Raw genomic sequence first — 14,712 nt, forward strand, 5'->3', positions numbered from 1 at the left:
AGCCAAGCGGTTTTATCAGCGAAAAGGCTTGTTCCGTGATTCTCCTCATCAACGGCGCTGCGCGCTTCGCCTCACTAGCAGGGCCACATCTGCTCGCCTCAGTAGGCAGCCTGTTCAGGTCTGTTTTAAAGCATATTTCAACGTGGACTCCTATGAAATTCAAAACGAACCAGCGAAAGCAAAATAGGCGATGAGATAAAATTATTTGTTCACGTTTCATTCCACGCGTATTAGAGCGAAAAGTCTGCCCAGGCCCACGCAGCGGAGAGGAGAGGCAGGCCATACGGTGGCTGTCACGTAAAGAGCGCAAAAATGAAAAAGACTAACAATGACTCAGCGAAGAGCAAGTCAAAGTTCAGAGAGGCGAAAAGCATAATTTCCTGATCCAAGAATATCTGAGATGCAGATAATGTTGTGTCCTTGAACAGTACCCGAGCAATCGCCGGGACTCTGGTTTATTGCGATCCGGCCGCGCATTCCGCTGGCCAACAAATGCCCGCGCAACATAGATTACAGCGCGCTGATATGATACAAAGAGAGGTGCAAAAGGGCGGCACCCCTACATTGACACGTTGCTATGAGCTAGCTGTTTGCTTAACGAATTAACTCTACAGACATTCATTTTAAAAAAATAGCCAGTTTGGATGATCTTAACAAAATGCGTCGCCGAAACTTCGCTTCTGTAATGTACGCTGTAGCTGGGGGATAGCTAACATCAGGACATCCAGGGATGCTTTTGCCAAGCTGAGCAAATTCATTTAAAGTCATATTGCTGTGATCTGGTACCCATACATGTGAACAAGTCTCAAATGTGTGTGTGTGTAGGGGAGAGAGGACAGTGAGAGGAATATATTTAAGATTCAAGAATCCGCTGTCGAAGAGAGGGGCGTACACAATGATAGAGAGTGGGTAATAACATCCGCTGCAATTAAGAGGGGTGTCTTGTTTTCGTAGACCAAATACCACAATCAGAAACTCCGCTTGAAAAATTGGGGTGAAATCCGGAAGACACACAGGAAAAGGGCCGTCTAGACGTGGACAATAATACGCGAGGGCGTTTCATGTACACAGACGAGGTTTCTCACGTTCTCTTCATTTTTAATTATTTTTGATTTCTTGATTTTTTAATACACTGACACTTAGCATCAGCAAACATTGGCTTTCTTTTTGAGCCCTTCGACACCTTTGAGCGCGCCTTTCAATTTTTCAATAATTTCAACTAATTAGTTGATTAATTTGACACTAAATATTGGCTTGGTTTAGCTTATGTGGTTAATTAACATACCAAAGCGACTTATGCAATAGGATATATGCCGTAGTGGAGAGCTCGGGAAATTTCGCACCACGCCATTCTTGTGTGCAGTAGTGGAGTGCCCTAACCACTGCACCACCGCGGCGGGGCACCCTCTGAATATTTGTAATTAGCATCATCAAGCATTCTATGGCATTTCATTGTGAGCATTTTGGCACTTTCGAGCCTCCTCGGCGGCAGCTTTTCGATGGAGGCGAAAAGCAAGGCGCCCGTGTGCTGTGCGATGTCAGTGCACGTTAAAGAACCCCAGGTGGTCAAAATTTCCGGAGTCCTCCACTACGGTGTCTCTCATAGCCTAAGTTGCTTTGGGACGTTAAACCTCACAAACCAAACCAAACCAAACCTGCTTTCAATTTTTCTTTTTGTTTAGTTATATCAATTCATTGATCTATTACACACTAAATTTTTTTTTACCATCATCAAGCATTGGCTTTTTATTCTGACATTTTGACACTTTTGAACACCCTTTTTCTATTCTTAAGTTTATGAATTATCAATTAATTACAATGATATCATTAACCCGTCATCGCCGCGGTCATGCAACAATCGATCATTAATCACTACAACCACAAATTACCACGACATGACTTTTTACGCAGCCCCCGATTATTTCCAAAACGTGAGGCCGAATACTACTCCTACGCCGGCGGCTTGCTATCGGCTAAAATTCACCACCCTAGATTTACCCCGATTTAACCCCGGCAGCACAGTGCCCAATATTAAAGCATATACACAACGCTAAGCAAAATGACTTCGCATATCTTCGTTTATGTATACGTTAATTGGTGGTTGTGCTGCCGGCTTTAAATCGGGATTATGAGGCAAACGAATTTTTCACCGTAAACATGAGACCGATATTATGTCTGTCCAGGATATTTCTTCCTGGTTATATTAGCGGAGTATGTAGCACGCACGCAATCGTACTGTAGGCAAAAAAATAAAAAGATATTCAGATTACAACATAGATGTTATTATTGCTAACGCTGCGTCCCTCACAGCACTAAAGGAATAAAAATACTTGAGCAAATCGTATTATACCTTGCTGTGCACGGGCATTTTCTCACGCGCATGTACAAGCGTCATGCGATGACAAGTTCGACAAGCTAGCGCCAGCTTCGCAACCAGCTGGAACACAAAAACTAAAGCTACCCGGACAGTTCTGGCATATCAAGAGTATAGTAGTAGGCCAAGCAAGGCACGCGACACTACACGTCGGTCTTCCGCTAACGAAGGCTGCCGAAAGTAAGAGCTATGAATGCCATCAGAAGTTGTTGTTTTTTGTTTTTGTTTTTTTATTACGTCTTTATTTCTGCTTACGGTAGGCGTTTACCTTGCGGCAGAACTAAGTTGCTTCATGGATGTAGGGGTGGGGGAGCGGTTAAGGGTGGAGGTGAGGGTATGGGTGGGGGTGGGGGTGAAGGTTGGGATAGATAGGAGGGACCGGTGTCCACTTCTTCCTCGAGGTAGGGTCGTCCCGAGGTCGGCTCCGCGAAGTAATGGCCTGGTCCTTCTTCTTCCTTGAAGTAAGAAAGAAAAGTTCGCCAGAGCCGGGCTGCGTCTGATGGCCCGATGTGCGATGGGGGATCGACCCATGCCTGCAGGGTTGCAGGTCGAAGCCCGCCCAGGGACTTGAGTTCTCTCTCCCGTACTGCGTCAAAAGTATTTGTAACGTATGCGATGAGTGTCAGAAGTGGATTGACGGTGAATCCCAGCAGCAAGGAGAAGCGGAGCAGCTGCGCATCACCCCCTGCAAGAAACGCCGCCACAGCCGCTACGGCGCACTAGTTCTCACAGTTCGCCCGAAGCCGTGCGAGGAATTCCCTTGCTGGATATTATGCCTGTGACCAAGCTGCCATCTGGAAAATGCGCTGCAGCACCAGGAGCTGGGGACGACCATGGGTGCCGGACCATCATGTGTGCCTCAGCCAATCCCTCAGCCCAAACGCAAAGGGCCCGGTGCGTACCTGTTCAGGGATAAAGGGGCTGGCTCCTGTAGCAGCGAGGATACCGAGCCCTCCGAGGCTCTGCCCGAGCATGAGACGTCCGGATAGGGAAGCGGGACCTCCATGGGAGGTACCGCCGAGGACACCTCCACCGAAGAAAGTGCTGGAAAGGGCCTCGCTAAGGCTTGAAGGATCAAATGTTCCTTCTCCGCAAGCGGATGAGGTGGGTGTTTCTTGACACCTCTTTTGTTTGTGGCAAACAACTTTGTGCATTCAATTAGACGCACTTTTAGTAAAATCGGCCGTAGAATCGAAGGCCTCTTTCTGTCACGGTATTATCCATACATGTAATGGCAGTGAGCACTGCCCTTAGTCTTTCAGCATGCTATTTCGTATGCGTTTTCTCTGGTGCACTTCCCAAACTTTTCCCTGCGTACTGCACGATTCGGTGTAAGGCTGTAAGGCTTCAGTCGGGCTGTCAGCATGTCGGCCGTCATGCCAGCCCACAGTGGAGATGCCACTGCTTGCTTCCCAGCTGTAACCAGCGAATGCTCACTGTTAGGACTGCTTTGAGACTACGCCTCCTATCGCGCTGGTTCGCCTCGGTCATTCTTCGGTCACTAGCTTGTAATAAGCGCTCGTATTCCATATCGCCGCTGTTGCGTCTAAATCTGCTTGACACCGTGTCTCTCCTTCACATTCATGCTTCCCTCTTTCTCGTTTCATCCTCATGTGCTGTCCATCGGCTTCAAGACACGGCTCTCGCAGCACAGTGGCACTTGTCACCTGCTCATGCTTAATTTTCAGCTATGCCTTTTGCTTGTATCCTCTTGAAACTCATTTGCGTGCTTTGTACTGCTGGTATTATTCCCCACTGCCTTTTAACGCGGTAGCGTTAAGGAGCTCCTGTCGCAGAAAAGCCGGTGTCGTCGGCGGCGTTGGCCGTGAGCGATAAATCCCGGCATGCACTTCATAGGCTTCCAACTTCCAAGATGGGCTGGGTGGGAATCGAACCAGGGTCTCCGGGGTGTGAGACGGAGACGCCACCACTCAGCCAGCCACTAGTTCGATGCTTGAAATCGGTACAAAAGCGCTTCTAGTGAATGCGGTGTTGCCTTAGAAACGTGCCGTAGAACGTTATACTGCGGTGTATATCAGTAATTATGAGCATGTTACTTACAGAAGTCGCAGTTACACGAGTAGCGAAGTACGTTTCCGCTACATTTCTTCCGCGCTCTGCGCACATGCAGAGCCATCTTGCGGCAAACACAGAAGAACCCCTCCTCGCAATGTGCGGCGCTGCCCCGACACGTGGCGCCCCACTCGCCCCGAAGCGTATCTAATCAACAGAAAATATTATGACCAGAGTAAAATGAAAAAACAAGAGCACAGCTGTCATCGAGTATACCCGTCCCCGCATCTGATGCCTTTTAAACCTAGGCTAGATCGTGAAACACTCCCTGAGGACTGCACGAACCATGAATCACTGATTCTTGAGCAGTGACAGTGGGGCCATGGATGGTAACGCCCTTCGTCGCTTTATGCCCCACAAAAAAAAGCCATGGGCAATTACAGCCTAGACGGTATACTCCCCTCGTCCAGTGATACGCATTGAATTGTCTTCAAGGGAACAAAACTGTATCCATTCATACGGTTTCCACCGTACTATCTGCATTTATGGGTGCTTCTACACCGAGTGTAGCAGAGTATTTGGTACAGAGTATTTGATCTTTACATCTTTGCAGTGGAGTACCTGTGTCAGCCCGCAAGTATTGAACATGAGGTAAACAGAACAGTTGCCGAAAAGCTCAAGTACTAAATTGCTAGAACTTCCTTACAAAGGGGATATCCGCGGATCCTCCCAAAGAGGACGACACAACTATAAGCGCTTGAAAGACGTGCTGTGAGCTAAACGGGTGAAGTCTGGCTTCAAATAGCCCTTATCTGAGCACGCGCCATTTGCGACAGTATCACTATACCTTGGTGTCACTTCCTTTATCTCCGTGTCAATCAGCAGCCGAGATCTGCTGATAAAGACGCTGTAGGAAATAACCACCTCAGTGCGTTGTAGCAAACTTTTCGCACACAGAAACTGTCACGCAGCGAAAGCTTTCTTTCCCCAATATTCCAGCATACGCGTATTTTTCATCGTAACCCTCGCGCTCACTTTCAGTGCAGAAGCTGAGAACTCGCCGCTGTCAGCTGGATAATAGGAATGCCATCTCTTACCCTGTATGCGAAGATAAAGTAAACCGAACAGTTCGAGGAACAGTGATCGCGCCGATCGTTTCAAAATTCAGCACACACACTTTGGAACGCCTACTTGCATAAAGAAGAAAGCTCGTTCGCGCAACAATATATTTATTTAGTTATTTATTAGAGATACTATCAGTCCGGTCAGGACCAAGATAGGAGCGATACAGGGTACAGATTACAAAGGCGGAACACGACAAACAAAACACCAGCACCATCCAGTCGGTGCCAAGTTTCAACATATCAAAAATGGAACTGACCTCTAAGCAACAAATAAAAATGCGCAAAAATATCGCTGCAACGAAATAGAAAACAATGTGAAAACACCATGCCCAACACAAATGCAAGGCGCATTATATCAGGCACTATACCAACAATGCGCGCAAGCCAGCAAGCTAACGGTAACGCGATGCCCTTTTTCTCAGGCAGCGCCCTCGCCACACCTACGCTGACGGCGACCTTTCTTTTCGACAACGCTTGCTGGGCTAGGTCACGTGCATGCCATTATGGCCCTCGCTGCTTCTGCGACTCGACAATGGCTGCCTACAGTTACCATAGCAACTGCAGGAATTTTTCGGCCGCTCACGGAGGAATCTTCCCGTTCCCGCCACTTCCGAGTGGAGCATAACAAAAATTTGGTCCTGATAAAGGTCGCCATGGTCGAAGATGATCGTTTTCCTTGTTGTATCTGATAACATCTGGAAGTGCATTCAACTAGGTTATAAGAAAGCAAATCCCGTGCGTCAAAGAAATCCCAGGTGCGAAATCTGTACTGCATCTCGCGCCGAGGTGTAGTATCTCCTCTTCGGCTAAGCGCCATTAAACTGCGGTTGTTCGCAATTGACATGTGCAAATCGAGGCTATTTCAAGTTAAGCCTTGCCTGCTAGCATCGCGCGTGCAACATCTAATATGCCTTCCGAGCGCCATGGATACCCGTGCTGAAGGCGGTACCCGAATAATTTCACCAAGTCATGTCAGAAGAGACTGATAATCAACTTCACGGGAAAGAAGTGATTGTAAAAGCCAAGATCAATAGAAAAGTTGTTTATTGCAGCACAAGACGTGGTTAAAATATAACTAGACGTAAAGGTAGTAGAACAACACATTTACAGGCGATACTATAGCTTGTGACAGATTGTAGTCTGGGAGAGCAGGGCGAGATGAGAGCACTGGAATGAAAAGAAAAAAAGTACGATATTAATAAAAGCCGAGAGTAATGACAAGCTCGGCCTTTTGATAACAGCAGGTGGAGGCTAATGAAAACTGTTAAGCGTTGAAATTGTGGCAAAGAAGCCAGTAGTTTCTGGAACAGAAGAGAAGTCTTCAAACGCATTGCACTAATGAAATCACCGCGAAGGAGGGAGCGTATGGTAGTTAGCCTCGAACATTTGTAGCGATACGCGGCGGCTCCCCCTTGCAAGGGGATAAGAAAAACGCACTGTAAACCTGGGTCTGACAAAGTAAAGATCGCATGCTTTCAAGCATGGCTTTGAAAGCAGCAGAAGATGCCGCAAGTAGGATGCGAACAGAGGTGCGACTGAAGTTCCGATCAGACGCTCCTGTCCTCACGACCATAAATATGAGTACTGTAAAGTCTGCAAGTTTGTTTAGAGCGCTGGAATACTGCGCTGTCGCTCAAAGGAAGCGGAACTGTTGAGAGGTGCCCGGATGTGCTATAACGAATACTATCTGCACTGAAGTGAACGGCAGCAAGTATCGAGACACCGAGCCATAATCGCAATTTGCTAATGTGCGCACCGTTGCGAGGCTCTGGAGAAGGTGTGCAGAGTAGTGCGCATTACTGCAAGTGGCGCGAAAAAAACAACATTCGCACATGAACGACCCCGTCAAAACTGGACAGAAAGAAAAGGGTTATGAAGGAATTGTGTTATGGAAGTATGTCTGGTGGACTTAATAAGAGTTTTATGGCGACTGGCATTAGTTTCATGCCCCTCAATTTCTTATCTCCGGATGGTAATCGTAGAGAGATTAATGGGAGTTCTCGGCAGCAAATGAGCATAACTTACATTGTAAGCGTCACTAGACCCACACGGTGTTGCTAGATCAGACGCTGTTTGAGCTGGCTGTGCTGGGTTCTTCTTGCGGAGACTGGTCAGAGGGCGTCGAAGAGGCGCTCAGTACCACGGACGTCTCGGTCCTCGGGGTGATGTCCGACGACCCAGATCCGCTCCCTGCAGCGCATGAAAACCACCGCGATAAGTGCGCCGCTAATGTAAATATGGAAATATGCTGGTATGCGTATGCGCATAGGCTTAAGAACGACACCCTCCTCAGTGACATGCGGGTTGCGGTGCAAAGCATGAGAGCATGGCGTTACACTTATACACGCCACGATGATTACGTCCAGGTGAAGCGACGGAAAAGCGGGAAATAGCTACGTAGGCTCATGTCAGAACCAAGCTTACTGTAGCAGTGTAGTCCGTACGCTCGCCTAAAGTTGGCCTAACCGAGGCGGCTTTATCTCTACGCAGTCTGCGTAATTCATGCAGACTAGGTGCTATGAAGCGAAAATAAAAAACACAAAAAAACTTAAGGGAGACACTTCTGCAGATACATACACGGGCCGTGCATGTATGGAAACCGCAAAACCACACCTGAACTTCAACTCCGTAGGGAACGGGATGTCGGTGGTAAGGTATACGAAGCAAGGTCGCCGATAAAACCACGTCAAACCCCGCACAAGACAGCACTGCAAACAATGAGGAACGCTGCTGCACCAGTGCCCACGTGCGCTCAGTATATTAAAGGCGATTTAGTATGAATGAGTAGATTTTTTAGAAGTACTGTTATCCCAGGCTGAAAACCCAAGGAAAAACAATGCATATAAACCAAGAGCTCACTGACGCTGAGCTATTCCGAACTTTCGTGAACAGCGCCTATGCCAAGAATTAGTGCCAATAACAAGAAAACCTTCGCGACACAATGTCCACCCTACTACCATAACACGGGATCAGTCAGAATAATACCTTCGTCGCCACCTTCCTCGACTGGTCGTAGTCGAGGCGGCTGAGCCTGTCCTTCCTGCATAGGTTGTTCACGCAACCACACTGGCAATGCCGCACGCATCCTCCTCTGGCAGGCAAAGCATATCGCGCACCTGCAGTCATCTGAAAGATCACCGGCTTGCGCTTCCACGGGTGCCACGGGGGCTTGTGCTTCCACGGGGGCCACGGGGGCTTGTGCTTCCACGGGGGCCACGGGGGCTTGTGCTTCCACGGGGGCTTGCGCTTCCATGACCGGTCGCAGGTCCAAGATCGCTTAGGGTGGGCTCTTCTGCGGCTGGCTTCCGAAGACCAGTGTCTTGCTGTGCTTGTCCGAGTAGTGTCGCCTGTAGAATGTGGGAAAGCAGCACAACATCCTTTCTTTTATAGGATGCTGAGCGCATGACGTCACCAGTCGCAGAGTCGGTGAGCAAGAGTGTCGCGCTAATTCTGACGTCACTTCAGTGCTAGCAACTGCGTCACCGGCCTATTTTATAGCTTTTTTTTATCTGATTCGGGAGGCTTTGTACTGACCTGAGTCTAATGTAGTTATCGGTGCCCCTCTAGTCTTCTGCGTAGCTTCTGTATGCCGCTTTATGACCATGGCCTCAGCTTCTATGGCGTGTGCCATCTTAACCTTGCATGAAACTGCATTTACTGTGGCTTCGGCGGTGTGCAGTAGCTTGCTGTTTCTATACTTTCTATTGTCATGTGCATTTTCAATTGCAATTATGTATTTTCGAAACTGGTAATTATTTGGAAGCTGAGGCTTGAACAAATTTTCTGGTGCAACTAGCCTTCATTTGTTTCCAACTGAAGAATTGAGTACCACAATATAGGGTTGAGTTGAGAAATGAGTACATATTTCAGTGGAATAGAAGAATTATTGATGAGAAACACACTTTAATTGTGAGGCTGATACAAGCGACTGAAATGAGAGCTAAGATACTTAATAATTTTTTTGTGCTGACAACGAAGGAGCTGTAAATCACAGACGATATTGTTACATGCTTGCGCCAAGAATTACTGCATGTGCTTTTTGTAGTGCTGAACTATTCCAGATCTTTCAAATGGTTCATGTTATTAGTTTAGGACTGCACTGATTTTTCTACAACTTATTCATTATGTAGCTATCGCATTCGGGTGCACCTTGTTGCACAAGCCACTAAGGGTCAGCATCATAGCCCATCTCGAGACTTGGAGGCCAGTCTGGGCATGTTTGACCCATTAGATAAGATGGCTTTCCTGAAGGTTGTGGGAGGCTCGGATTTACTCAAGGTTAAAAGTGACACATTTAAGAAAAAAAAAACAATGCAGAGCAGTTAAGGTGTGCAAAACAAATACCAACGTGTGCAACATATTAAAGTTTACTACATGATATAAGTTTAGGGCTAGGTGATGAAGCACATGCCTAATGAGAAGGAATCGAGACATATAAAAGTGATACGAAAAAAACTCTGGATGTCATCCGATTGTTTTCATCTTCAGTAGTGAAGCACAAGTTGCAGAAAAAAAGCTACATAACAAGCAGCTCCCCAGTGCACAATATTTAACGAAAACGAAGCAGGGGGTAGATAAGAATTTTTCAAGCGATAGCGTACAAGAGCATTCGATGTCGAAAAGCATTTGGTGTAGTTGTAGTCAGCGTTGCGTGTGGGAAACAATCGGGGACTGTGTGAAAATAATCACATCAAGATAATGTGTGGTTCTATTGATTGATGATTGATTGGCGTGTGATATGTTCAATGACGATTCGATGAAATCATTGCAATTATGTATTAATTAATGAATTAAAGAAATTAAAATATGAAAAAAGGGGTTTCAAAATGGCAGAAGTGTTCAGCATGAAGCCACTTCTTGATGATGCTAAGAAATTATAGTGTGTAATCGATCAATCAATCATTTACAATAATAATTTAAAAAATATCAAATGCTTTCAATGGTGTCAAACTGCTCAGAATGAAAATCCACTGTTTGATGATGCGAAGTATCGGTGTTTAAAATGTAAAAAATAAACAAAATTTTTAAACATAAAAAATATCATAATAAGGGAGTAATTACTCACTGACATCCTACTAAGGGCAGTCATACGGCTACAAAATAAATATATACAGGTTTCTCGGAAACTTCGTAGTTAAAGAAAAATTCGTCCTTTGTAGCTGTATGGTTGCGCTTGGTTGGACGTCAACAAGTTACTCCCTTATTACAAATCTACCTCACCTTGGGGGCTTTCTTAAAATATTCGAAAAATATCATCCGTGTGTGTGAAACAATCACATATCATACCGTTAACGGCCGGGCTTAAATGCCCCCTCCCCCTAATTTTTTCACGTTATTTTACCAGCATTCGCTTCCTCATTTTGTTTTTGTTTTTTTGTTCATGTATTTTTCGCTGCTTTTCCTGTTCCCTATAGCTCCGCTTTGTCATTTAAGATCCAGATGTTCTGTGAATTTATCTCTCTCATTGCTTGGTTCATGTTTTACTCACCTCATATGAAATGGTTGCTGAAAACTTTATATGAGTGACATTTCCCGTTAAGATCTCCCTGGGTAAGTTGGCGGAACCAGTCTTCACGGTGCTTCGTGGATAGTTCGTGAGTTGTGGCAAGACGGTCGGCACGGTGAAAGAAAACCCTTTTCTGTGTTCTCAATATGTCTGTTTTTCCTCGCGACTTGTTCTTGCATCCAAGGACAGCAAAATTAATCATAATGGCACATCTCAGCTGAACATAAATCCCGCGAATGAAAACAAGGGTGTTTTGTTTTAAACTCGCTGCGGGCAAAAACGCGCGCGAGTGGTTATTCGTACAGCCGTCCGTGTTTTAACAATATAGCGAGAGCGTCGATGAAACTGCAGGTCGATCAGCGTGATAAGCATGCAACATGGCGAGAGCTCGGACACGCACGCTTTTCCGATAACGAGGACACACACCGCCTGCTAGGCTGTTCCGATAACGAGGACACATGGCCTGGCACAATAGTTCGCGAAAGCCTGATCGGCAGTAAAGCACATGCGCATGAATATTATGTGGCACTTAGACGTGATTTCTCTCTTTTTTCGTTTTCCTAATATGAGAGGCCGCGTTGGCGAAGCAGAGTTAAGATTGGAAAATGTAAAAAGAAGAAAATGCAGCTTCACTTAGAAAGCATTGCCCGGAATGCAAACCGTCTGATTTAAGCAGCCCTCTGTGAGGTGGGAACATGATAAATGGGACACCAAGCAAAGCACGGGCGCTATAGTGACCACCGCATTCTTTTTTAACGCGATAGCGTTAGGGACCTCGTGTCGCAGAAAAGCCGGTGTCGTCGGCGTTGGCCGTGAGCGATAAATCCCGGCATGCACTTCATAAATAAAAAGCAACTTCCAAGATGGGCTGGGTGGGAATCGAACCAGGGTCTCCGGAGTGTGAGACGGAGACGCTACCACTCAGCCACGAGTTCGATGCTTGAAAGCGGTACAAAAGCGCTTCTAGTGAATGCGGTGTTGCCTTAGAAACATGCCGTAGAACGTCATACTGCGGTGTATATCGGTAATTATGAGCATGTTACTTACAGAAGTCGCAGGTACACAAGTAGCGAAGTACGTTTCCGCTACATTTCTTCTGCGCTCTGCGCACATGCAGAGCCATCTTGCGGCAAACACAGAAGAACCCCTCCTCGCAATGTGCGGCGCTGCCCCGACACGTAACGCGCCACTCGCCCCTGACGCTTAAGCTTCGCCTTCAAGAGTGGAACGCGATAGCGTTATTGCACCTCGTTCGCACCGCCCACTCATTCGCTCGGTATGCTCGGTGCGAACGAGGTGCAATAACGCTATCGCGTTCCACTCTTGAAGACGAAGCTTAAGCGTCCTCCAATTTTTTTAATTTTCGCTTGGCTGTTCTTTTCCGGAACTAAAGTTCATGTATCTTTGCCACGTTTCTTGCTTTTATTCGCTAAAGGTCGCTTCCGCGTTTTTTATTGCCAATAAAAAAACTATGCTCCAATTTTCCTTCCTGTCTGTCGTTTTCTGGATACTTGCAACAACGAAAAATCCCAATCCCGTTCTTGAGGGAGCTGACTAGTACCGGCATGCGTAAGTGAACGGAACGCGGCCGCGTGCCTGCTCCGGTAGCCTTTTGAGCCGCCTAGTTATTTTGGCAAATACACTATTCGTGTGTATATCTGCTCGAAACAAGCATTGTAGTCAATATACACCCAAATTCAGGTTTACGTATTAATAACTGCCGTACTGCGCTCGCGGAATGATTAGAGGACCAGAGCGGTTTTTTGGAGCAAACTGAACTTGCGACGGTGCTAATAACCTTAGGTTTGAGCTTGGGTAGTTCCTGATAGGTATAATTGCATGTTTTTTTTTCTTGCATGTCTCCTCCCTCCGAAATTGCACCCCCAAAATAATTACCCGCACCATGTTTTACTGTCATCCTTGCAAGCAGTTTGAGTAAATGCATTCGGCTTATATTTTTCGCACGGATTACATCAGCCAATGGTGAGCTTTATACAAACTTGAACATGAGTGGAAAAAATTATGCACTGAAGAAAATAGTGCGATTAAGTTGGTTGATCGTACAACCAAAGAACTTAACAGCGTGGTTTCGAAACATGGCTAAGCAGAATGTTCAACTGGGTAAGTTGGTAGACTTGGGCAATTGAAAAACAGTGAAATTGGGAATTGGGCAATTGAAAAACAGTGCGAGCAACGGTAGACAAGAACGAGACGGCGCTCGTCCCGTATCCTTCTCGTTCTTGCCTGCCGTTGTTCGCGCTGTTGTACAATTATGTGGTTTCGAAAGATTCGATTCCGCTCTCTTCTTTACAAGCCGTTTACAACGCAGTACGGCAGCGTTCACCTTCGTGCTTTTCTTTTTGCTACAGTAACTAGGGTGTCGTAGAAACCAGTTTTAATTTTTTTGTTACTGATATCGAACTTATTGGCGCATGAGTGTGTACCTTTATTCAGCCCCAAAGCAACGAACGTTTCTCACGCCCTTTGCCCATTGCACCATTTTCTATCGATCGCTTTGCCATAGAACGTCATTAAGGGCCTTCAGAACGCTATCCTCTAGAGCGAAAGTTTCCAAGATAGGCGTGGTAGTGTTTGTAGCCGGAAGTTTACGGTGGCGAACATGAAAAGAGTCCCGCACGCATTCTGTGCCGCCAGGCCCGAGGTTTAAAAAACAAATACGCAGAATTATTGCCCCAACGCCGCAGCTAGGCTTCCAAGGAAAAGAAATAACGAGAAAAATGCTGAAAAAACGGGAACCCAAGCGTCAAACCGGTCCCGCCATATCGAGGACAAAAAATTAAAGAGCACTGCCGAATCTGCATTGGAGTAATGCGAAAACACCGGTGCTGCCGTTGATTGCTTCTAGTTGCTTAATTCACTTATTGTTTACCCATTTTAGTCTTTGGTATACTTTCAAATTGTACGCCAATCCCTTCCTATGCCCTTTTTAGGCACTAATTCCGGTTGCGTGACGTCACATTCTTGACCTCACATTAATTCACTTTTGTTTACCCATTTTAATCTTTGGTACTTTCAAATTGCGCGCCGATCCCTACATATGCCCTTTTTCGGCTCTACTTCTGGTTGCCTGACGTCACATCCTTGACGTCACCCTAATTGACTACCTTAATTAAATATTTTAGTCTTTGGTACTTTCAAATTGCGCGCCAATCCCTTCCTATGCTCTTTTTTTGGCTCGCCTTTGGGTTGCGTGATGTCACATTCTTGACGTCACCTTAACTGACTGATTTAATTAACCATTTTAGTATTTAATACATTCAAATGTGGCGCCAAGCCATTGGGTAATGACACCATTTTAGCCTTTATTTTTACATTTTTGTCTCTAATTACCTAATTAACCTATTGGAGTAATTATTTTTGTACATAATGTTAGGTTACCTTCTGCCAATTGACACCACTCATTAACCTCTACCACTTCTCAATTACAACTGCTGCGGACACAAATTTGCGCGTTCTGCCTCTAAAAAATTACCGAATTTACTTATTGACCTAATTACTTTTTCGGACACAGCATTACGTCACCCTCTATCGATTGACAACACTCATTAACCTCTACCACTTCTCAATTACTCAGAAGGACTGCGGACAACTTTTACATTTTCTTGCCTGTAATTAATTACCGAATTAGACCTAATTATTTTTTCGGACACAACATTATGTCACCCTCTATTGAT

The 14,712-nt window shown here is 45.9% G+C and overlaps 1 protein-coding gene across 1 annotated transcript; it reads right to left on the bottom strand.

Moving 5' to 3' along the window:
* Nucleotides 1–6,538: 6,538 nt before the first annotated feature.
* On the bottom strand, nucleotides 6,539–8,886 carry LOC146172907 (uncharacterized). The gene is made up of 3 exons (XM_084583838.1): nucleotides 8,497–8,886; nucleotides 7,537–7,701; nucleotides 6,539–6,678 (listed from the first exon to the last, which is right to left on the bottom strand). Exons 1-2 carry the CDS (start codon nucleotides 8,762–8,764, stop codon nucleotides 7,574–7,576), a joined length of 396 nt encoding a protein of 131 aa, XP_084439964.1. The 5' UTR covers nucleotides 8,765–8,886; the 3' UTR covers nucleotides 6,539–6,678; nucleotides 7,537–7,573.
* Nucleotides 8,887–14,712: the final 5,826 nt, after the last annotated feature.

Source organism: Amblyomma maculatum, chromosome 11 (genome assembly GCF_055883805.1).
Source record: "Amblyomma maculatum isolate TAMU_Amacu chromosome 11, ASM5588380v1, whole genome shotgun sequence".
NCBI classification, from domain to species: Eukaryota; Metazoa; Arthropoda; class Arachnida; order Ixodida; family Ixodidae; genus Amblyomma; species Amblyomma maculatum.

Bases quoted from the DNA above. Each gene is read 5' to 3' on its own strand.
- LOC146172907 (XM_084583838.1), bottom strand. From the start codon at position 8,764: ATGGAAGCGCAAGCCCCCGTGGAAGCACAAGCCCCCGTGGCCCCCGTG. The intron at 7,702-8,496 runs GTATTATTCTGA...CATGCGCTGCAG, and splicing joins CGAGGAAGGTGGCGACGAAG to GGAGCGGATCTGGGTCGTCG.